General features: G+C 53.0%; 2 protein-coding genes across 4 annotated transcripts in view; one reads left to right on the top strand and one right to left on the bottom strand.

The window, feature by feature from the left end:
* The window catches only part of KIAA0319L (KIAA0319 like), a 123,284-nt gene extending 120,201 nt beyond the window's left edge, over nucleotides 1–3,083 (bottom strand). Inside the window, exon 1 of one of the 2 annotated variants that reach the window (XM_055137493.1) lies at nucleotides 2,951–3,083. In XM_055137493.1, coding sequence (XP_054993468.1) covers nucleotides 2,951–2,976 — 26 coding nt within the window. In that variant the 5' untranslated portion in view covers nucleotides 2,977–3,083. Of the gene's footprint in view, nucleotides 1–2,700; nucleotides 2,914–2,950 lie in introns of those variants that run through there. The other variant, XM_055137494.1, reaches the window with a different exon arrangement.
* A 146-nt stretch (nucleotides 3,084–3,229) lies between these two features.
* On the top strand, nucleotides 3,230–11,802 carry NCDN (neurochondrin). Of its 2 annotated transcripts, none has more exons than XM_004614259.2 (7): nucleotides 3,230–3,371; nucleotides 4,637–4,777; nucleotides 5,879–6,847; nucleotides 7,884–8,125; nucleotides 8,672–8,896; nucleotides 9,240–9,382; nucleotides 10,324–11,802. In XM_004614259.2, exons 2-7 carry the CDS (start codon nucleotides 4,655–4,657, stop codon nucleotides 10,758–10,760), a joined length of 2,139 nt encoding a protein of 712 aa, XP_004614316.1. In that variant the 5' UTR covers nucleotides 3,230–3,371; nucleotides 4,637–4,654; the 3' UTR covers nucleotides 10,761–11,802. The 2 variants fall into 2 exon arrangements, with proteins under 2 accessions (XP_004614316.1, XP_004614315.1); XM_004614258.2 differs by having other exon boundaries at nucleotides 3,336–3,705.
* The last annotated feature ends 11,909 nt before the right edge of the window (nucleotides 11,803–23,711 follow it).

Below are 23,711 nucleotides of genomic sequence, written 5' to 3'. Positions count from 1 at the left end.
TCTTATATTTTATAGGGTTTCAGTGTTTTTTGTTTTTGTTTTTTTGTTTTTGGGGTTACAATGCTCAAGACTTACTCCTAGCTCTGTGCTCAGGGATCACTCCTGGAAAGCTCTGGGGATCATATAGGATTCCATGGATCAAACCCAAACCAGCCAGATGCAAAGCAAGTGCCCTGTTTGCTCCAGTCCCCCAAGTTGACATTTTAGAGTCAACTGCAATTTCTGGCTTGAATTCTACACATCAACAAATACTTAGACAGCTTCTAGCAAGGTATAATGATGGCTCCTCTGGACTCAAAGGGCTAGAGGATTTAGGACTTGAAGAAAAAGAAGGGTGGGAGGGTAGATTTTCAGGCCAGAGACAGTATAGGAATTAAGGCACTTGTGTTGCATGTGGCTGACTTCCGTACAATTCCCAAAACCACAAGATCCCTTTAGCACCTCCAGAAAGGATCCCTAACCACAAAACCAGCAGTAGCCCTTGAGTACTGCCAGGTGCCATATGTGGCCTAAATCCAACCTCCTTGAACCTCAAATGACTTTTAATCAGTTTCTTCTCTCTTACACAAATCCCCTATATTCTATATATTTATATTCTATGATTAAACAGCAAGATTTTGATGCTCTTGAGTTCTGAAGAAGCAATGCAAAAATCTTACGCCCTAAATGTGCACCTATCTTCCCCATCCAGCAATTAGCACAGGCTGACAGCTATTACTCTGTCAGCATACAGGGAGATGGAATATTGCATATTGCATAGGTTCAGTATCAATGCTAGCAGGAAACACACACTCCTAGAGAGCTGCAAAAATGAGGGGTAGCCACACAGAAGAATGCTCTTGATGTTTTTCATGCAGGAAGACTGGGTTCAATCCCTGACACTGCACGACTGCTGAGCACCAAGGTTTGAGTTGCAATTGCACTGAACCACTGCAACTCCCAAGCACTAAGCTAGTAGCCTCTGAACACCTCTGGTGTGGACAAAAACAAAGAAAAGGATTTCACTGAGACATCTGAAGGACATCTTTTACTTCCATCTATTCCTATTTCTGGTTGTTTTGCAGTTGCCTATGAGGGAGCAGGGGACAGAGAGGAGGTGTGTGGGCCAGTGGCATGTTTAGGAGATTGTGAAATGGAGCCTAAGTTAGAAAGTATATCCAGCAACCACGCTAGCCTGCCAAGATGGAATGGGTGAGTGTGCATGTGTATGTGTATGTGTATGGATCTTACCCAATACATTTCTGCCTACCACAAAAGGATTTTAAACTCAAGGTGACTCAACAGCTGTCATCAATAGCATGGCAGGTGGGCGAGAGAAGCATAAAAGAATGAATAGGTTTTGAAACCGGGAGTAATAAACACCATTGGATTAGCAAGTTGATTAGAAGTGCAAAAAAGAAGTCTTACAAACCATGCCTGAGAGAGGGAAAGTTAATTTCATGAAATCTCCCAAAGAGTTATTCCTCTGAAACCTGCAATTGCCTCAGGCACAAATCCCTGTTAGGGTCCAGGCAACGTCTGGCTGACCAAAGGCAGGAACACAACACCAAGACCTGATAGGATTGTTACAGAATCAAAGGGTAACAACTCAGAAGAGAACACACACCCCCACAATACTTGACAAATGAAAATCTAGAAAAGCTCGCAATAGTTCTGGCATTTAGGGCGTTACAAGTACACCCGAAATAAAAGCACGCTCTGTTGCAGCAGCTGTTCAGACAGAGCAGGGGGTAATGTTTACTTAATACTTCAGGTTGATGGGGGATGTATCATAGTTCAGTCTGTCAGCTACATACGTAGAACTCCATTTATGTACAAAGCGATAAGATATGTTTGAACAACGAGAGAGCACGCCTGAAACAGTCTATTCAGCTGGTATGAGTAATCAAGGATAAAGCTCTAAAGGGAGGGGAAAAACGGCTCAGATATTTGGGAAAGTTACAGAACAGACTGCCATGAATAGCTTTGCTTATATTTGCAGACTTTGTTTTCCAAATAGCTGGAAAAATGAACAGATTGTTCTGAGAGGTCGTCTTTCCAATTTGTCCCTAGCTTCAGTCTGTTAATCACACTAAGTTAAGCGCTCCCGCTCTTCGCCTAACTCCATCTTTTGTGAGCCGGGAACCACCACCAAGCTTGGAGACCAGGCAAAAGCCATCCTGGAATCCCGCCTGCGGCTTTCTCCTTTGACTTCCTTCGCGTCACCGCAGTGCTCCCCGCTGTCACCGCGGGCGCAGCCTAGCCCGAGGTGGGGCACAATCCGCCCAGTCCCGAGGCGGCCAGGTTCCTCAGCTTAATTGACGCCGCGGGCTCGGCCCCGCCCCCTCAGCCTGCAGCCACTTTCCCTTCGGGTGCCAGCGGCACGCGACGGGCGAAGCTGCGGAAGGCAAAGAAAATGAAAAAAAACGCCCAGAGCCGGGTCCAGTCGGTCTGACCGTCCGGGGTGGGAGGGAGCTGCACCGTCAGGCCCGAACCCCGAAAGAAGAAGGCGGGAGGCGGGTGTTCAGTCAGGGACTCGGCTCTGCTTCTGCAAAGCCAGAAGCAGCTGGCTGCCCGAGCTCGGTCAGGAGCGCCACCGCTGGGTCCCGACACCCGGACAGCCGCCCCCCCCGCCCCCCCGCCCCCAAAGAGCCCATCCGCTTGCCCCTCCCTCGAGCTCAGAGTCCTCGGCCTGCCAGACAGCTGCCCCCGGCCACCTACCGGGGCTCAAGGCCACACAGCGGGGCCCCGGCTCTCGGCGGCCTCCGCCTCCTCCCGGTCCATGGGGTCAGGGCCCCAACCTTCGCTCCCCTCACCCGGGGGGAGGAAGAAGAAGGTAGTGCGGGGTCCCCACCCGGCCAGCTCCCTCTCGCCTCAGCCTCCCTGGACAGCGACGGCGACCGGAAACACCGCCTCCTCCCACCTCACCGACTCGACCCGGAAACACACGCCCCATGCTGGCCAAGCCCACCTTCCCCCGCCCCCCGGAAACTCCATTCCAGCCGCGCGCCCGAGGGGGAGGCGAGCAGTGCTGCGGCGTAGAACTACGCACGAGCGCGGGAATCCGGACGCCCGGGCGGTCTCCTCTTGCTCTCCACAGGCGGTCGGCTCCTTAGCGCGCCCCGCGGAAACCCCCAGGCCAAGACTCAGGCAATGCCCACAAGCAAGATGGCCGCAGCGGCAGCACCCCCTACGGCTTAGCGCCCAGCCGTGCCATTGGCCAAGGCCTGGAGTGAAGCCGCCGCGGATTGGCCGAGAGCTCTGCGGGGGTGGGGGTGGAGCTGCAGCAGCCTGGAGCCCGGAGTGGGCAACGCGGCGTGAGCAGCGAGCGGCCCCAGGCTCCCGGAGCAACGAGCTTTGGAGAAGACTTCACCGCTCGGGGCCGCAGCCTGGTGAGCTCAGCCCCCTCAGGTCTCCCCTACTTCCCAGCCGGGGCTTCTCCGAGACGGTGCCGATCGATGCCGACAAACCTGGGGGACCCTATCGCGACTCCTTCGCGCCATATCGCGACATCACCGTGCCCTGTCGAGACTCCATTTTGTCACAGCCCTTTGCAATATTTATACCTATATATATTTTTGCCCTGTCATCTTTGGGGGCTGTCCCATGTCGTGATTTTGCCGTGATCTCTCCGTGACATCACCGCGCCATCGTGAAGTGTGATCTCATCGCCGCCCTGTCGTGACTTCATCAATGTCGTGTTGTGACCTGGCTGCGGCGGGACAGGTGGTGACCGCCAGAAACCCTCCTCCCTTCTCATCTCCCCATCTCAACAGCCCTGCTTCGATTATCCGGCTTTTGGATTCTCCGTTGTCCCGGGAGCTTCCCAGGACCGCTTCTTGCTTCTCCTGCCCCTGCTGGCATCCACGGGCTGACAGTGGGGTGGAGAGGGCGAGGAGAAAGAGTACAAGGGGTTAATTCTGCCGCCGCTGCCGCCGCCGCCGCCGCTTATGCTGCTACTGCTGCTGCTGCTGCTGTAGCTGCCGCCGCCGCCGCCGCCGCCGCTGCCGCTGCTGCTGCTGCAGCTGCTGCCTGAGGGAGGGGAAGGGAGACGAGGAGCCTGCGGGGGCGACTGAGCCCTGGCTGGAGGGGTGGGGTACCCAGGGGTCTCTTAGCCTTCCCTGGTCAGGCCCTTCACCCTCAGTTCTGCTGAAGCTCGTGTCCTGCCTCTTCGCCAGAAGGGAGGGTAGTAGAAACCTAGGAACCTAGGATGCCCCCTTCCCTCATGTCAGCCTGAGTCCGGATAATCGAACTTCCCTTTGCATGTCTTGGCTCCTCTGTCTGTCCTGCCTTCCTGTGTACCTCTGTGGAAGAAGACAGCCCTCCCCCCTCTGGTCCCTGGGGACAGCTGAACAGTGGGGCCAGTCCCCTCCCACCCCCAGAATCGGTGAGGAGAGCTGTCCAGCCGAGCAGCAGGATACATGGTCCTTTCCCACTTTCTGGAGGTGACCTTGGACCAGGCTCCCTTCTTTATCCCTGAAGACTTGAGGGGCCAGCCCCTTAAAGGGGCTCCCCGGAGGGAGGCCAGTCCAGAGGTACCCCTCCCCCCATCCTCCCTGCCCTCTGCTAATCCCTCCCTCCCATCCTCCGCCCCCGCACCCGCCCCCCCCCCCCCCCTCCTCTGCAGAGGGGTGCTCAGTCCCTCTTGTGTTCACAGTTGGGCAAGGCGGGCACCATGGCCTCCGATTGTGAGCCAGCTCTGAACTCATCAGAGAGCCGAAACCCCACCCTGGAGCGCTACCTTGGAGCCCTCCGTGATGCCAAGAATGACAGCGAGCAGTTTGCAGCCCTGCTGCTAGTAAGGAATTAATTGAAAATTGGGAGTTGGGAGGATTGGGTGTTGAGTGTTTCTCCTAAGAATGGGGTCAGCCAGTCCCCAGGGGTATATAGGTGGTTCTGGCAACCCTAGAGGCACCAAAGAAGCCCCTCTGTCTTGTTCCCTTGAGGCTCGGGACAAAGCAGAAAATGGGGGTGAACAAGGCTTGTGGCCCCAAGAGCCTTGGAGGAAACTGCCTGGGTCTGCTCTCTGGGGCGTCCCGGAGCAGATGGGAGCTGACTCATATGTAACAGCAGCAGGTAGTAACTAGTGCAGAGTACTTGAGGCCTGGGGACGGTTGTTCTGGGGGTGGAAGGAGTAGCAGGACTGCAAGTGACTGCAAAAGGGTCCTGGGGAATGACTGGGAAGGCAGTAGGCAGGTGGAGGGTTAAAGGAGTTGATTTGGGGCTTTGCCCTGTTGGTGGAACCTGAGCTGGGGACAGCAGAGCAGGAGCTGCAGTGCTGGGGGGGGGGGGTTGGTGTGTGGGGGGTGAAGGGAGGAGGGAGCAGAGCCGATGCTTGTTTGCCATGGCAACAGGGAGAAGGCTCCAGAGTCAAGGGCTCACACTGCAGAAGAGGAGGTGTTTAGGTGAAATGTAAGGGGAAATGTTTTGACAGGCAAAGCGGCGAGACGCAGGAGCCATTTCCCTTGAGAAGGTGGCGGGAATGGATCAGAGACTTCTCTGGAGGGATCAACTAGGAAGGGACCCTAAATCCTTGGAGGATTTTAAGCACTCAGTACTAAACCACTTCCAGCTGAGGTTGTGGAAATCTTAATTAGATGTCAGGAAGAACTTCCCAACTGACCAGGTAATGAAACAGCAGAACACAGTAGCTGAGGGGGGACTAGATCTCCCATGGGGCTCACTGGAGGTGAAGCCCAGGGGTACGAGGGTGGAGAGGAGAGTTCACCTGTCTCCTGGGAAAAGGAAAGAGCTAGTTAAGTTGACCTCTGGGAGGTTTGCTGTGAGCCCCGTTATATAACCCGGGCCTGCTAAGAGTGAACACCCCAAGGTGTCGGGACAGGTTTGGCCACCTCTTCCTGCTGTCCTCCTGATAACCCATAACCCCCCCCCCCATTAGGTGACCAAGGCTGTCAAAGCAGGTGACATCGATGCCAAAACTCGACGGCGGATCTTTGATGCTGTTGGTTTCACCTTCCCCAATCGTCTCCTGACCACTAAGGAGGCGCCGGATGGCTGCCCTGACCATGTCCTCCGGGCCCTGGGTGTCGCCTTGCTCGCCTGCTTCTGCAGTGACCCCGAACTGGCTGCCCATACCCAGGTCCTGAACAAGATTCCCATCCTTTGCACCTTCCTCACAGCCCGGGGGGACCCCGATGATGCTGCCCGCCGTTCTATGATCGATGACACCTACCAGTGCCTGACAGCTGTGGCAGGCACACCCCGTGGCCCCCGGCACCTCATTGCTGGTGGCACTGTGTCTGCCCTGTGCCAGGCATACCTGGGGCATGGCTACGGCTTTGATCAGGCCCTGGCGCTCCTGGTGGGGCTGCTGGCTGCTGCTGAGACACAGTGCTGGAAGGAGGCAGAGCCTGACCTGTTGGCCGTGTTACGTGGCCTCAGTGAAGATTTCCAGAAAGCCGAGGATGCCAGCAAGTTTGAGCTCTGCCAGCTGCTGCCCATCTTCTTGCCCCCGACTACCGTGCCCTCTGAATGCCTCCGGGATCTGCAGGCTGGGCTGGCACGCATCCTGGGCAGCAAGCTGAGCTCCTGGCAGCGCAACCCCGCTCTGAAGTTGGCAGCCCGCCTGGCGCACGCCTGTGGCTCCGACTGGATCCCAGCGGGCAACTCTGGGAGCAAGTTCCTGGCCCTCCTGGTGAATCTGGCCTGCGTGGAGGTCCGGCTGGCACTGGAGGAGACCGGCACTGAGGTGAAAGAGGATGTGGTAACCGCTTGCTATGCCCTCATGGAGCTGGGGATCCAGGAGTGCACCCGCTGTGAGCAGTCACTGCTGAAGGAGCCTCAGAAGGTGCAGCTCGTGAGCATCATGAAGGAAGCCATTGGGGCTGTCATCCACTACCTGCTACAGGTGAGGGCTCAGTCCCCCCCACCCCCAGGAGCCCGGTGTGGGGGCGACCTGAAGGCAAGGAGAAGGGGGCAGGACAGTTGATAAGAGCTGGTCCTGCAGCACGGCAGGGAGTAGTGTATGGCCGAGCCTCCCTCTCTTCCCCCTCCCCGAGCCTCCACACAAGCACCATACCACACACCATATGTGCACTCGCAGCACAGCACACACACAACACAGTAACCTCCCACTTACAACCCTCCCCCAGTACACACACACACACACACACACAGAGTCAAGCAGTCTGTTCTGCTAATCTAAAGCATTGTTTTACACAGACACAGGACCAGAACTTGTATTTCCTGAGTCCTGTGTCCTAGGCTCTGGAGCTCTGGGTCCTGGGTTTCTGCATCCTCAATCCTGGGTCTCTGGATCCTGAGTCCTGGGTTTCTGGGTCTCTGAGTCCCGAGTCTCTGGGTCTCTGGGTCCTGGGTCTCTGGGTCCGGGGCTCCCATGAGGCTATTCACATTTGGCTGCTTTCCCCCACGTCCTCCCTCCATGTGAGAGTTAAGTGTCTGCCCCACAAGGGTTCACACACAATCCTGTTTTCTTTAGTGACCTGCTGCAGCCACTGGACTCACCCATGCGTATTCCAAGCACTATGCCAGTCATGCCAGGATCCTCATCTTTCTGAGGAGCTTGGGTCCCAAAGGGAGGGGACCATCACTCCCATTGATCAGGCTATTGACACGGTAGCCAACGAACTATCCGCTCGTTCCTGGGGACAGCTGCTGCCTTGGTTACTTAGCTCCAGGGCTTCCTTCCCTGCGATACTCTAGAGTTGGGAAACGGGGACCTGGCTTGAGCCTCTGAGCGGGGCTCCTGTGGGTGTGTCCCCACCTCGGGCTGGATATTGGATTCACAGGGTAAAAGGAGGCGAGACGCCTGCCTTTGAAAGGCTGGCAGGCCAGGGTTGGTGTCATTGTATCATTCCTAGACCAGGCAGAGGATGACCTCTGGTCCTGCTCCATCTCAGGGCGGGGGGTTCCTGTGATAACAGGTGGGGCAGGAGAAGCAGAAGGAGCCCTTCGTGTTTGCTTCGGTGCGGATTCTGGGCGCCTGGCTGGCGGAGGAGACCTCGTCTCTGCGCAAAGAGGTCTGCCAGCTGCTGCCCTTCCTGGTGCGCTACGCCAAGACTCTCTACGAGGAGGCTGAGGAGGCCAATGACCTCTCCCAGCAAGTGGCCACCCTTGCCATCTCCCCCACCACCCCAGGACCCGCCTGGCCAGGGGATGCTCTCCGGTGAGTCGTTGGCAGTTTGTCCTGCCAGACTGTTCTTAAAAAAAAAAAAAAAAAAGTGGAAGACATGGGCATCTCTCCCTCCAGACTGGGCTGTGCCAGGCTTCTGAATGGTGTAGAGGATTGTCTTTGAGAATATTTCTCGCAGGGGGCGGAGGGGGCGAGGACTTGTTTCTACTTGCCAAACCCAGACTTTTCTATAAAAAGAACACTCGCCAAACTACCTGCCAGGCCTTGGCAATCCCTTTCACCAAAACAGTCTCATTCAGTCCACCCAGCACGTCTGTGACTTAAGTCTCAACCAGGTTATGGGGAGGGGGTAAGTGGGAGCAGGGAGGTTTCAGGATTCTGTTTCCCCCTCACCTCATGCCGCAGAGACCCCAGATGGAGATCTGTGCACACCAAAGCTTGTGCATTTTCTGCGCTGCCTACAGGCTGGGTCTTTCCCCCCAGCTTCTGTTTTTCTTAGACGGGGCTCCCCCCAGAAGGGAACCTTGGGGCCTTTGTCTTGTCCGGCCTCTCACTCTTCGGTCCCTTTCACATCCCCAGACTTCTTCTACCCGGCTGGTGCCACCTGACAGTTGAGGATGGGCCCCGGGAGATCCTGATCAAGGAGGGGGCGCCCTCCCTTCTGTGCAAGTATTTCCTGCAGCAGTGGGAGCTCACGTCACCCGGCCACGACACCTCAGTGCTGCCCGACAGCGTGGAGATCGGCCTGCAGACCTGCTGCCACATCTTCCTCAACCTCGTGGTCACCGCTCCGGGGCTGATCAAGTGAGGCCGGGAAGGAGGGCCGGAGGAGCCAGGGACCGCTGCTCCCAAGTCACCATTCTGCTTCCCCGTGCCCCCGGGTTTCCATTAGTGTTAGGAGGAAAGGGTCTCACGGCAGCCCCCGCGGGAGGGTTTGGCCTACCTGGAATCCCTCTGAGTGCGCCCACCCAGAGTCTGCTCCCCAGCTGTCACGCATGGGCCTGCAGTCAGCTCCTCACCCTGCGTTTTCATTTCTTGCCACGCCCTGCTCTGGTGAAGCTGGGAGCTCAGGAGCTCATGTGTCCCAGGCTCAGGGTGGCTCTGCTCAGCACCCCGTTCCTCCTCTCTCCCCTCTGTCTTTCCCCAGGCGTGATGCCTGCTTCACGTCGCTCATGAACACCCTGATGACGTCGCTGCCCGCACTGGTGCAGCAGCAGGGGCGGCTGCTGCTGGCTGCCAACGTGGCCACCCTGGGCCTCCTCATGGCCCGTCTCCTCAGCACCTCTCCAGGTAAGCCGGGCGGGCCGCCAGCCCTGGTGTGGGCAGAGCATCCGGGTGGGTTCTCACGGTGCCCTGGGCCTCGGTCTCCCGCTCGCAGAAAATGGCTCTCTTGCAGGATTTGCCAGTCAAGAGGAAGTCTCTGAAGTAGGTCTCCTTCCCTCACCCCACCCCACCCCACCCCACCCCACCTCCTTCCCAAAATGACAACATTCTCTTCCTTCTCGAGACTTTTAAGGCAAGGTGTGGTGGGTGTAAGCGCAGGCCTGCTGGAGGCACCGCGCAGGCACCTGGGGTCCCCTGCAGCCCAGAGACTGAAGCCCGGTTGTCAGGTGGGGCCGCCCCCAGCGCCCTGAGTCAGAGGCCTGACTCCCTCCATTGAGGTTTTTTCCCTCCTGCCAGGCCTCAGAGAGGGGCTCCTGGCATCGACCTGCTCCCCGCCCCTGCCTCATGCTGGCGGGGCGCGGGGGAGGGGCGCCCTTGCCAGCCCTCTGTGTCTCCCACTTTGGCCGTGGGTGTCTGCTTGGGTCCCTCTGTCCCCGCCTGTTCCCTGTACCCCATCTGTCAGGTTGGAGGAGCTGAGCAGATGCCCGGGAACAGGGTGTAATGAGCCCGTACCCTCAACTGCCTCCGTGTTCCCTGTGTGGGGATCCCATCAGGGGACCCAGTCTGAGAAGGGGAGGTGTCCCAATGGACCGTGACCCCCACACTGCCCCCAGTACTCAAGCCTTCCGGTAGAGCCCCAACCACGGAGGCACCCCCAGAGGTTAGACTTACCCAGCTCAGACTCTGCTGGCCTCCCAGAGAGAGCTTGCATGGGCAGGGGGGTGACCCTCCGCCCGTCTCCTCACCACTCCCACCCTGGCCGGCATCAGGGAGGAGGGAAGGGGCCGGTGCAGCAGCTGCCCCCCCCGTGGCTCGGGCCCCCCACCGCACCCTCCCTTCCCTTGCAGCTCTCCAGGGAACACCCGCCTCCCGAGGCTTCTTCGCGGCTGCCATCCTCTTCCTGTCGCAGTCCCACGTGGCCCGGGCCACACCTGGCTCAGACCAGGCAGTGCTGGCCCTGTCCCCCGACTACGAGGGCATCTGGGCCGACCTGCAGGAGCTCTGGTTCCTGGGCATGCAGGCCTTCACGGGCTGCGTGCCACTGCTGCCCTGGCTGGCCCCGGCCGCCCTGCGCTCCCGCTGGCCGCAGGAGCTGCTGCAGCTGCTAGGCACTGTCAGCCCCAACTCCGTCAAGCCTGAGATGGTCGCCGCCTATCAGGGGGTCCTGGTGGAGCTGGCCCGGGCCAACCGGCTGTGCCGGGAGGCCATGAGGCTGCAGGCAGGTGAGGAGACGGCCAGCCACTACCGCATGGCTGCCCTGGAGCAGTGCCTCTCTGAGCCCTGAGGGGTGACCACTGGGGACATACCTGGGGGCAGGCAGCTAGGGAAGGAGGGAGGAGGCATCTTCCCTGAAGCCCCCAAACTGGAACCCCCTCTCCCTAAACTTTCCCTCCCGAAACACCCCAGCTTTCTGGCTTTTCCGAGGGCAAGGGCACAGTTGCCTACCCCTCACGTGTAAGGAACCGCGTCCCGCCCCCCTGGGTCCCCACACAGGGGTAGGGATCGGCTTGGAAATCCACGTGGCTGTCCCCGGCCAGGCCGGGGGGGAAGGTTGGAGTAGCCCCCTGGGAGAGGGGTGCAAGGTGTTAATTGTGCCTGATGTCTGAGGCCCCAGGGGGGGACAGGGCTGGCAGGAGCTGGCTGCGTTGGCCCATGTGCCCTGCCGGCCAGGGCGTGGGCTCCCCTAGGTTGTGGTGCCCCCTCTGGCCTCATGTCCTTTAATTGGCCCCCTGGGCTGAAAGCAGGCTCAGGGCGTTGACGTTGCAGTTCTTCCTGTCAGCTTCAGTAACCCAGGGTCTGAGCTGCCCCGCCTTCCAGGGAAATGGGCAGACAGGCCTAGTGGGTGTGGGGAGACCTTCCACCCGAGCTTCCCAAGGGGACCCAGGAGTCCGTGCACCCTGGTCTTGAAGCTTTTGTGTCGTGTTGCAGCAGAGTGATGCTGGGGGTTGGGGGGATATTTATTTTGCCTGTCCTTATCCCTGCTTGGACACCTGAGCATCTGATCCCTGTTCCCCTGGTGCCACCTGGCCAGGCTGGAGCCAGGAACTAGAGGGACACTTCCCCAGAATCCGCATGTTTCCCTAGTGACTGCACCCCACTGCCATCGTGGTGCCTGGCTTTAATTCCACCCCTGCTTATGACTCCTGCAGAGAGACGCGACTGGCGGCTCCAGCAGGGACGCTACCTTTCTTATGAACCCCAGGGGACACCCCCCTCACCTGATCCCTTGCTTTCCTCCCCCCTTCCCTCCCCCAGTGCGTTCTGTGATCGCCAAGTTCAAAGCTGTGCACATGTGGACACTCAATAAACGTTCTACTGGTGACAAAGTGGCTCCCATGTCATTTTTTCCCACTGTGGCAGCAGCTAGTATGTGCCAGAAACAGGACTCCGCACTGAGCACCAGACTTTTGGGCCTGTTCCTCCATTGCTAGAGCAGGTGTGCAAACTCAGATGTTTATGTACCAGGCTGGGGGCCAAGGGGAGGGTGAATATTCCTCTGTGTCAGCAAGCAGTTGCAAAGAGGTATGACCACATCCTCCCTTTTTAAAAAAAAATTTTTTTTAAGTCAGAATCTTCTTTTTTGGGGGGGTTGAGGGGTGGGTAGGGATTTTGTTTTTCCTGCTTGTGAGTTGTTCCCAATGGTATTCAGAGAACCAGGTATGAAACTTGGCCTGGGCTTAGCTACAGGCAAGGCAAATGCTTTACCCCTGTACTATCTGGTCCCAACTGTCAAATTTTTTTGTTTGGTTTTGGTTTTGGGGCCACACCCTGCAAATGCTCAAGGGTTGGTTACTCCTGGCTCTGCACTCAGGAATCACTCCTGGTGGGCTCAGGGGGATATTATAAGATGCCAGGGATCAAAGCTGGGTCTGCTTGCAAGGCAAGCACCTTATCCGCTGTACTATCTCTCTGGCCCCTCCAACTGTCAATTATTTTAAATTAAATCATTACTACCTCAAATATCTACAGGCCAAATGTGGCTTTTGGGCAACCAGCTGTTCACTTCTGTTCTATACCAAGTGCAAAGGGTCTGAGAATTTGAGAATTGGGACCCAAGCATTCACTGCCCCATCAGGCCTCACCTAAGCCAAAGCGATCAGATCGGAAGCAGACCAGCCTCCTGCCCACACTCCCTGAGACCCTTTCTTTTTTTTTAACTTATTTATTTTATTGAATCACCATGTGGAAAGTTACAAAGCTTTCAGGCTTATGTCTCAATTATACAATGCTCGAACACCTGTCCCTTCACCAGTGCACATATTCCACCACCAAAAAACCCAGTATACCTCCCACCCCCCCACCCCCGCCTGCATAGCTGATAAATTTCACTTCACTTTCTCTTTACCTTGATTACATTCCATATTTCAAACAAAACTCACTATTGTTGGAGTTTCCCCAAAAAAAAACAGCCCTGCTGACAAGGAAGCATTTGATAATTAGTTTTCCATTGCAGAGAATGAAGAGCTATGAAGTTGCACGGCCGCGCAGTTTGGGAGTTCTGTATTTTAGTATTTTAGTAACTAAGTCCAGGGAGATTTATGTTAGAAATTGCATCATTTCCCTTCCTCAGCTGGCATGCGGCTGTGGCTTAGTTCACAGTCTAGAGACATTTCTGCAAGCAGCTGCTGGTACCAAAAGTAGTCTAGCTGGCCCCTGAGACCCTTTTCCATGACATTTCCTAGACCCATGTTTCCCAAAGTGGGCAATACTGCTCCCCAGGGGAATACTGGAGTATCCAAGGTAGTCACTGTCACTGTCATTGTCATCCCGTTGCTCATCGATTTGCTCGAGCGGGCACCAGTAACGTCTCCATGGTGAGACTTGTTGTTACTGTTTTTGGCATATCTAATATGCCACGGGTAGCTTGCCAGGCTCTGCTGTGCGGGCAAGATACTCTCAGTAGCTTGCTGGGCTCTCCGAGAGGGGTGGAGGAATTAAATCCGGGTTGGCCATGTACAAGGCAAACGCCCTACTCGCTGTGCTATTGCTCCAGCCCATCCAAGGCAGTAGTAACCTCAAAGTTTGTTCTCTCCTGGGAGGGGGACACAGCAATTTTGTTTTTCTGAGAAGAGGATGTCAGGTCAAACAGGTCGGGAAGCCTGTGATCTAGGCCCTCAAACCTCCAAGCGTTCACTGAGTTCAGGTCCATATGGTGGTTATGTGTCAAAAGGAAGATTCATTGGATGGTCTTAGCATAGATTACCTGGGGAAATTACCTGCCCTCAAGCAGCTTAAAATCTAGAGGGGAAACACAAGGCAAAAGACAGATCCTAGAGGGGCCGGAGCGATAGCACAGCGGGTAGGGCGTTTGCCTTGCACGCGGCCGACCCGGGTTCGATCCCCGGCATCCCATATGGTCCCCCAAGCACCGCCAGGGGTGATTCCTGAGTGCAAAGCCAGGAGTAACCCCTGAGCATTGCTGGGTGTGACCCAAAAAAAAAAAAAAAGCAAAAAAAAAAAAAAGACAGATCCTAGAGGTGCAAGCAGTCATCTCTCTGGGTGTCTGTACGACAGTGGAGCTGGAGAAATAGTACAGAGGGTAGGGCATTTGCCTTGTGAGCAGCTGACTGGAGTTTCATCCTCGGTCCCTTAAGGCCCACCAGGAGTGATCTCTCAACACAGAGCCAAGAGTAAGCCCTGAGCACTGCCATGTGTGGCCCAAAAGCCAAGCAAAACTGTGGCTGGAGTATCTGAGCCACTCGTCTGGCTGAATGGTCCAGGAAAAACCCAGAGGAAGTATTTGCTCTGACACCTGAGGGTGAGGACTTGCCAGACGGGCAAGCAGCAGGATTCACACTTGGGACTGGACAGTAGCTCAGGACCCTGAGGTGCAGTGTGAACTGGGGTGGGGAGATGCTGATATTGGAGCACCCACCAGGTCTCCAGTCACACTGTGCTGAGATGTGGGATCACACTGAGACTCAGATTTTTAGTGAGTTGACTTCAGCTGCGGGAGGGAGAACTGGACAAAGAGTCCAGAGGAAGTAAGCCATCAGAACTAAGCCAATGAGAGTGATGGTGAACAGATAGTTACCATGATAGGGCTCCGCATGAATTGGAAGTGAAGAGGGATGAAGACCCCGGAATGACTCCCCTTCCTGATGTGGGACACCGAGCACATAATGTGGCCTCTCACTTCACCAGTGGTTTGGGCAGATGGGGGGGCAGGACCGACACCAAGAAATGTAAGATTATTTTGGTCAGTGGTGAGCTTGTGCTCCCCATTTTGGAATAACCAGGAGCAGTTGCTTTCTGCATTCTGGAGCTTGGAGAGAAATCTGTGTGAAAGATTTAGGAGTTGTCAGTAGGGAGGGCCCTTAAAGTTGACAGATCAACTGTCAAGTGAAAAAACAGGGAAGGAAAGGCCCTAAAGCAAGTTCTTACGACCCACTGTCCTGCGTACACGTGGTGGAGAGGCTGAACCCTGAAGCAAACCTCTCTACACGGGAGAGGGATGGACAGGATTCTGGGCTACAGGATAGGGCTTGAGGGACTGCCTAGATGGAGCATACTCCTGGCAATACAGCTGCCAGGGAGGGATGAAGGGCCTGAGCTGCAGTTATGGGGTATGTCCACAAGGTGGCACCTCAGCATCTCCTTGTGACTCATTTTCCTGCCCTGAAAAGTTAATGGCTGGAGAACAGATTGACTGTCAGCAATGAAAGAATCAGGCCTCTACTTGTTTGTTTTTTTGTTTTGTTTTGTTTTCTTGTCCTAAGTTTTTTTCTTTCCTTGCAGAAAGTTCATATGCAAAGACCAGAGAGAGAACTCAATGGTTGAGTGCTATATTTTGCATCACAGCAGGGCTGAGTTCAATTCCTAGCACTGCATGAGCCCCCTGAGCACTATTGGGGAGCAACCCCTGAGCACAACTGGGCATCACCCTCGAGCAACACCAGCTGTGTGCCAAAACAAACAGTGAAAGTCTAAATCATTTTTTTTTAAGGAAAAGGGAAATTCTGAACACAGGAGACAAGCAATTGCCAAATGCATCGAATGGAAATCTATGTATGTTTGAACATATATGCCTCTGTGTCAACATATGTCTCTGTTGTGTGTTCCATGAGTCTGCATATGTACCCCTGAGTACATTCCAAGCCTCCACGTGTATGCATGTGCCCTAGGCAGTAGATAGCCAGTCATACACAGCCACCTCTGTGCTTTAGAAAGTAAGGGGTACCTTGACCCTGAAGGAGAAGGAAAATAGAGTCAATAGCCATGGGGTCTTGACGTTTTTTCAGAGCCCCCGAATAGTAGCAGATTATGGGGACGATTTATTCTTCTTCTCAGTAATTATAAGCAAAACAACTCACTTATCAGATGAGCTCCTTGAATCCATAAACCAAGATTCTATGTCTAGATTCTCAGAGCCTTTCTTGTTCATATGGAGTCCTAAATCAGAGGTTTCCAAATTTATTTTGCCTACCCCCTCCATTTTCCTCCATCCCTCTTGGAGAGACCAGTAAGCTACCGAGAGTATCCCACCGCTCCGCAGAACCTGGCAAGCTACCCGTGGTGTATTCAATATGCCAAAAACAGTAACAACAAGTCTCACAATGAAGACATTACTGGTGCCTTCTCGAGCAAAATCAATAAACAATGGGACGACAGTGCTACAGTGCTACCCTCTCCTTTATAGAAAAAAAATCAATGCCCCCCCTAAAAAATTGCTGTTTTTTTGTTTTTGTTTTTTTTAAGTAAACAGATTTTATTTAGAGGCTTTTTGAGGGAAGGAGGAAGGGATAAGTGGAAGAGAGAATAGTAAGAGTAACGCGCTCAAGAGAGAATGCGGGCTTCTCCAAGGGTGGAGAGAGCCCCTACACACATCCTAGCACTAGACACGAAAGCATGAAAGTACACATCTCAAGAGGGGAGATGCGGGCGACACATGTGCTCAGCCACATAGGCGCAAGCAGCACATGGGCTCAGGCAGCATATGCGTGCCGAAATCATTGTTTGTTTTTTTTTTTTTTTTTGCTTTTTGGGTCACACCCAGCGATGCTCAGGGGTTACTCCTGGCTTTGCACTCAGGAATTACTCCTGGCAGTGCTTGGGATATCCCAGACCATATGGGATGCCGGGGATCGAACCCGGGTTGGCCGTGTGCAAGGCAAACGCCCTACCCACTGTGCTATCGCTCCAGCCCCTGAAATCATTGTTTTGTTTTGTTTTGTTTTGCTTTTTGGGTCACACCCAGCGATGCTCAGGGGTTACTCCTGGCTTTGCACTCAGGAATTACTCCTGGCAGTGCTTGGGATATCCCAGACCATATGGGATGCCGGGGATCGAACCCGGGTTGGCCGTGTGCAAGGCAAACGCCCTACCCACTGTGCTATCGCTCCAGCCCCTGAAATCATTGTTTTGTTTTGTTTTGTTTTGCTTTTTGGGTCACACCTGGCGATGCACAGGGGTTACTCCTGGATCTGCACTCAGGAATTACCCCTGGCCGTGCTCAGGGGACCATATGGGATGCTGGGATTTGAACCCGGGTCGGCCGCGTGCAAGGCAAACGCCCTACCCGCTGTGCTATCTCTCCAGCCCCTGAAATCATTGTTTTTTAAGGTGAGCGATCAGCACCCACACACACCAAATTGTAACTGGGGCTACTATCAGGACCTTCTTATATGGTTACAGTGCCCCACCCCCGGGGGAGTATCTTCATTCTGGGAAACACTGCAAGGATCCTTCAGTAGAGGGATTCATCAGCTTGCCCTCCATTCACTTGTCATTTATTTAATAAGCAGTCACTCAACACTTGCTAGGCACCAAGCCCCACTTGAGTCACAGGCTCTGCTTCTTCCTTATCTTCTTGTGCTCTCGTATGTTCATGAGGCAGGGGAGGAAAGTTGGGAGTGATTCCTGAGCACAGATCCAGAAACAAGCCTCGAGTACCAGCAGGTGTGGCCCCAAAACAAAAACATAAAGAGAGGCCCCACTCTCTGCTGAGATGTGATCCCGGTGGCCGCACGTGTGCGGCCTTACCGCAGCTGCACGAGCATGATTCCAGAGGCCAGCTAAACTACTTTTGGTACCAGCAGCTCCTTGCAGAATGTCTCCAGACTGAGAACTAAGCCCATATTATGAGGACTACTAATGAGAGATACAAGCTTGCAATGATCCAATTTCTGGAAGAAATTTCCCTGGACTTAGTTGCTAAAATACAGAAATTCAAAAACCTCATATCTGTTCACAGCAGGTCTGACTCTAGTGGGGAACTCCTAACAATAATAGTGAGTTTTTTGTTGAAATATTGAATGTAACCAAAGTAAAAAGAAAGTAAAGTGAAATATATCAGTTACACAGGTGGGGGTGGGTGGGGGAGGATGGGAAGTATACTGGGGTTTTTTTGGCGGTGGAATATGGGCACTGGTGAAGGGATGGTTGTTTCAGCATTGTATAACTGAGACTTAAGCCTGAGAGCATTGTAATTTTCCACATGGTGATTCAATTAAAAAAAAAAAGAAAAAAAAAACCATAAAGAGATTTTCCTCCTGAAGATGAACCTTGGGAGTCTCAGAAGGGTCCAGTTATTTTTGTTGCCGTATGGAAGTGGATTTGGGTCAGAAGATGAGGAAAAACAATGACCAGGTAAGAGGCTGTTGCAGTCATACAGTGCTTGTCAAACTTGAGGGCCCTTTGGTGTCCCTTTATAAACTCATTATCTCAGAGTTTCCCAACTGATCCAGTTAGGTCTGGGATGGAGTCCTAGGATTGGCATGTCTAGTAAGTTCACAAATGTTGTAGGTAATGCTCATCCAGAAACCACACTTTGAAACTACCAGTGTATAAGAGTGTGGATAGCACAGTGGATAGGATTCTTGCCTTGCATGTGGGTTTGACCAAACTGGATTTGATCCCCAGGACCTCCCCCTATGGGAGTGATCCCTGAGAAGTGCTTGGTGTGCCCCAATCAAAAAAAAAAAAAAGAGAGAGAGAGTGCGATAGTTTAAGGTGCTTGGAGACAGCTATTTAATAGTTAGAAATGGTGGGGCCAGAGCCATAGTACAGCAGGTAGGGGGCGTTTGCCTTGCACGCGGCTGACTCAGGTTCAATCTCCAGCATCCCATATGGTCCACCAAGCACTGCCAGGAGTAATTCTTGAGTGCAGAGCCAGGAGTTACTCCTGAGCATCGCTGAGTATGACCCAAAATGCAAAAGAAGGAGAGAGAGAGAGAGAGAGAGAGAGAGAGAGAGAGAGAGAGAGAGAGAGAGAGAGATATGGTAGTCAGAGTGATAATAAAGTGGGTAGGGCATTTGCCTTGCACGGCTGACCCAAGTTCAATTCCCATCATCCCACATGGTCCCCCGTGCACCTCCAGGACAGTAACTCCTGACTGCAAACTCAGGAGTAACCCCTATGCATCTCCGGGTGTGACCCAAAAAGTAAAAATAAAAAATTCAAAATGACAACATTCCATGAAAAGTAGTTTAAGAGGATGAGGGAAAGATTGGGTTGGGAACTGGATTTTAATATATATAGACATATGTGTTATATGTTTCATATATATATATTTGGGGGGGGAGGACCATATCTGGCAGTTCTCAGGGTTACTCCTGGTGTGGCTCAGGGATTACTCCTAGCGGTGCTCAGGGGATCATATACAGTGCTGGAAATCAAACCAGAGTCGGCCGGTCATATGCTCATTAGTTGGGATGCTCATTCACATTTAGTTGAGGTGCTCATTCACATTTTGGTTGCAATACATGCCAGGGTCACACATTTTAGGGGGTGCCTCTCTCTCTCACTGGAGGGATGGTAGCACTATTTATGCAGCTACAGAACACAGGAGGAGAAGCAGGTTGAGGTTGGCGGTGGGGGTGGAGGAGATGCTGAGTTCAGTTTTGGACTTGGGAAGTTTCAGATGGCTGTAACAAGATGCCTGGAGAAATATCCAGCTGGCACTCACATGTAGGGGTCTGGGTTTCTGGTGAGAACTACAGTCTAGAGTTAGTAAGGTGGGAGAAGACAGCGAACAGGCAGTCATTAAAGTCTTTAAAGAACACCAGAGAAGTCAGCAAAATGGGGTGAGCATATGCTTTGCCTGCAGGAAGCCGAGTTTGTTCCCTGGCACCACATAGTCCCCCAAGCATCACAGAGAGTAACCTCTGGTCACCTCTGGGTGTGGCCACCCTCCCCCCAATTGATGAAAAAACATTGACTCACTTAGGAAAAGTATAGGTAGGAAGAAAAGGGCAGAAGTTTTCCTTCTGCGCTTGTTTGGTTTTGTGAACCACATCCAGCAGTGCTCAGGAGCTACTCCTGTTGGTGCCCAGGGACCTTGCAGTGCCAGGAGGGAAGCTGGGCTCCTTTGAGCCATCTCTCTGGCCCTGAGTCTGACAACTGACATGAAGGATGTGGAGAGAGAGCCGCCATCACCATGTTGATTCACCCTGACTTACTGATTCATGACTAAATCCCCAAGGAGATGCATGCCAAGTAGCTCAAAGTCGTGGACACACCAGTCTCCAAGGCTGAAAACTCTGGGGCACTCTTGGGAGGCGGGCAGGCCGAGCACCTCCCCTGCTGAAGCTCCTGGCAGCCACAGCCACACCCCAGCACTGTAGCCATGCCAGTGGCTCGACTCCACCGCTTCGAGAATATTCTCTGCAGAGACACCAAACTGCAAATAATTTCAGGTACCATGGTGCCTGGACTGAGAACTCTGGGGTCTTCTCAGAGTGGGGGCAGACAGTCTCTCCCCACATGCCGGTACTTCAGGAAGCTCTGGCAGTCACCCCACCTCCCACAGCTACACCGTGTCAATTAATTGGCCCAGATCATAGACCCTCATGTCTCTGGACCACACGGCCATGTATGCAGCTGCATGGCACCTCCAAATCCCTCAACCTGAAATCCAGTAGAAGCACACCAAATTAGATGGGAAAGTCACATAGAAGTCCACTGAACTCAATAAACAAAGGCAATGAAGGCTCAACTAGCAACAAACAGCTTACTAAATCCTCAAACAAGGACATCACAACCCCGTGGTGAGATATAAGAAGTTTCACATTAAAAAATTGAATTTTTTAAACATCAGTTTTATTTATTTGTTTTTTTGGGGCCACATCCAGTGATGCATGGGGTTACTGCTAACTCTGCATTCAGGAATTATTCCTGGTATTGATCAGGGGAACACATAGGATGCAGGAGATGGAACCTGGGTTGGCAATGTGCAAGGCAAACGCTCTGCCCACTGTTCAATGGCTCTGACCCTTAAACTTATTGACTTTAATATTGGAACTTTTGTTATTTAATCAGTTTCAACTTTAGAACTGTATCAAGAGTTCTGGCTTTTGTCTACATTAAAGGAATATCTCTGTGCTTTTCTTCAAAAAAAAAGAGAGAAAGAAAGAAAGAAAGAAAGAAAGAAAGAAAGAAAGAAAGAAAGAAAGAAAGAAGGAAAGAAAGAAAGAAGGAAAGAAGGAAAGAAAGAAAGAAGAGAGAAGAAGAAGAAGAAGAAGAAGAAGAAGAAGAAGAAGAAGAAGAAGAAGAAGAAGAAGAAGAAGAAGAAGAAGAAGAAGAAGAAGAAGAGGAGGAGGAGGAGGAGGAGGAAGGGGAGAAGGGGGAGGAGGAGTGGGGAGGGGAAGGGGGAGGAGGGGGAGGGGAAGAGGGAGGGGAAGGAGAAGAAACAGAAGCAGAAGCAGAAGCAACTTAGGCTGGAGGGATGATAGCACAGCAGGTAAGGTACCCAGAGTACTGCCAGATGTGGCCCAAGAAAACAAACAAACAAAAAAACCCATGTTTTTTTAATAAAAAAAAAAAAAGAAAAGAGGAGATCTGGTTGGAAAGAGTACAGATCTTTCCAGATCTTCGTGTAAGGCACTACCTTGCATGCAGCCAATCTGGATTCAATACCTGACACTCCATGTGGTCCCCTGTGCCCCACCCAGAAATGATCCCTGAGCACAGTGCCAGGAATCAGCCCTGAGGACTTCCAGGTAGGGTTCAAAACAAACAAACAAACAACAAACAAACAAACAATTATTTTAAAGACAAAAGAAAAGAGTTGGAAGCCAGAGAAGTGGGCAGCCCAGAAAAGATGGGTGTGAGGCAAGGGGCTGGATCTAGCTTTAGGGAAGTAAACTGAGGACCATGATGAAGCCACCAGACAGGCAGCCAGCCCTGTTCTTCATCCCTTCCCATGCCTGCTGGAGATAGCTGGAAACCCCCACCAACCCCCTTCTGGATTCTCCCCAAGAGGTCCACCAATCTGCCTGAGCCCCGATACTATACACCTGGGGCAAAGCTTCAATTTTTTTTGTTTTGTTTTGTTTGGGCCTTACCTGTCTATGCTCAGGAGTTACTCCTGGCTCTGCACTCAGGAATCACTCCTGGCAGTGCTCAAGGGGACTCTATGGGATGCTGGGGATTGAAATTGGGCCTGCTGCCTGAAAGGCAAGTGCCTTACCCACTGAACTATCTCTCTGCCCTGAAAGCTTCATTTTTGATGTCCTATGGCTGAAGCGGGTGGGGAGAGGGATCTTGCCACAGACTCACTCACATAAATAAACACACATAGGAACACTCCCAACTCTGACCCGTCCTGGGCACTAAAGCTGCCCGATTCTGCATCATCCACCACCCTATCCAGTGGTTCCAGCCTCCAGAAAGTTCTTAGGTAACTTCCTCTCCCACGTGCCCCAGGCTAGACCTGAGATTTCTGGGAGACCCTCCCACTCTCTTCCACAGATCTTTCATGAGTTAATGCTGCCCTTTCCGTGTTCCAATACTTTTACTTCCTTCATCACTAGAAAGGGAACTAAGGAAACATCTGGGACCAGTGAGGTGGCTCTAAGGGTTGGAGCACATTGCTTTGCATGCAGGAGTTCTGGGTTTGATTCCAGGCAGCTCATGGCTCCCTGAGCACCACTGGTTTGGGCCCTAAGCATCAAAAACATCTAGTCCTCTCTGCCTTTCCCCTAACTGTTGTTGAGGTTGCAGAAATGGGGGTCAGAAGGGAAAGGGGACTTACCCAGAGTTACCTGTCAATGGCAAGCAGGATTTAAAGGCAATATGGAACAGGAATCCTGAGTACAGACAGGGGCTAGACTCAGACTCCCTGGATCAGCTACAAGATATCTCTGCCACATTTCCCTTCCCTCTCCAGAGAAGGAGAATGCATGGTCCGACCTACTAGGGCTGCTACAAGGGTTAAATAGCTCAATATTCCCCAAGTGCTGAGCACAGAATCTAGCACAATCTATACCAAGTGTTTGCAATGATTATTTCTATTCTTCCTGAGTCTAGGCATCTCCTCCTCCTCCTCCTCCTCCTCCTCCTCCTCCTCCTCCTCCTCCTCCTCCTCCTCCTCCTCCTCCTCCTCCTCCTCCTCCTCCTCCTCCTCCTCCTCCTCCTCTTCCTCCTCCTCCTCCTCCTCCTCCTCCTCCTCCTCCTCCTCCTCCTCCTCCTCCTCCTCCTCCTCCTCCTCCTCCTCTTCTTCTTCTTCTTCAAATATTTGGTTCACACCTGGCGACGCTCAGGGGTTCTCTTGGCTCTGCACTCAGGAATTACTCCTGGTAGTATTCGGGGGACCATACGAGATGCCAGGGATCAAACCTGGGTCGGCTGCGTGCAAGGCAAATACCCTACCCACTATGCAATCACTCCAACATCAGCATCTTCTTGTTCTTGTTTTTATTTTAGTTGTTGATTTTGGATCACTCTCAGCAATGCATGGTATAGTCTGCTCCAGGTTAGAAGTCACTTCCAGCAAGTGTTCAGGGATCCATGCGGTGCTGGGGAAAGAACTTGGGTCTCCCACACACAAAGCTGCACTCTAGTCCTCTCAACTGTCTATTTGGCAACCCTTCCACCCAATTTTTCATTTTTTTCTTTCTTTCCTTCTTTCTTTCTCTTTTGTGTGTGTTTATTTATTTTTTTTAAGTCTTCTCAGTTTTTCTTTTCTTTTCTTTTTTCTTTGCTGTTTTGGGTCACACCCGGCAATGCACAGGGGTTACTCCTGGCTCTCACTCAGGAATTACCCCTGGCGGTGCTCAGGGGACCATATGGGAGGCCAGGGATCAAACCGAGTTGCCACATGTAAGGTAAGCCCTACTGGTTGTACTATTGCTCAGGCTCCTCCTTCCCTCCCTTCTTCCTCCCTCCCTCCCTTCCATTTTTTCCTTCCCTTCCTTTTGGTTTTGAGCCACACCCAGTCGCCCTCAGGCTTACTCCTGACTCTGCACTCAACCAGAAGTCTCTCCTGGTGGGCTCCGGGGACCATACAGGGTGCCA

This window comes from Sorex araneus, chromosome 5, assembly GCF_027595985.1.
Source record: "Sorex araneus isolate mSorAra2 chromosome 5, mSorAra2.pri, whole genome shotgun sequence".
In the NCBI taxonomy this organism is placed as follows: domain Eukaryota; kingdom Metazoa; phylum Chordata; class Mammalia; order Eulipotyphla; family Soricidae; genus Sorex; species Sorex araneus.
The sequence above is the reverse complement of the archived record's forward strand: the minus strand, read 5'-3'. Positions and strand labels throughout refer to the sequence as shown.

Bases quoted from the DNA above. Each gene is read 5' to 3' on its own strand.
- NCDN (XM_004614258.2), top strand. From the start codon at position 3,673: ATGTCGTGTTGTGACCTGGCTGCGGCGGGACAG. The intron at 6,848-7,883 runs GTGAGGGCTCAG...CTGTGATAACAG, and splicing joins TCATCCACTACCTGCTACAG to GTGGGGCAGGAGAAGCAGAA. The intron at 8,897-9,239 runs GTGAGGCCGGGA...GTCTTTCCCCAG, and splicing joins ACCGCTCCGGGGCTGATCAA to GCGTGATGCCTGCTTCACGT.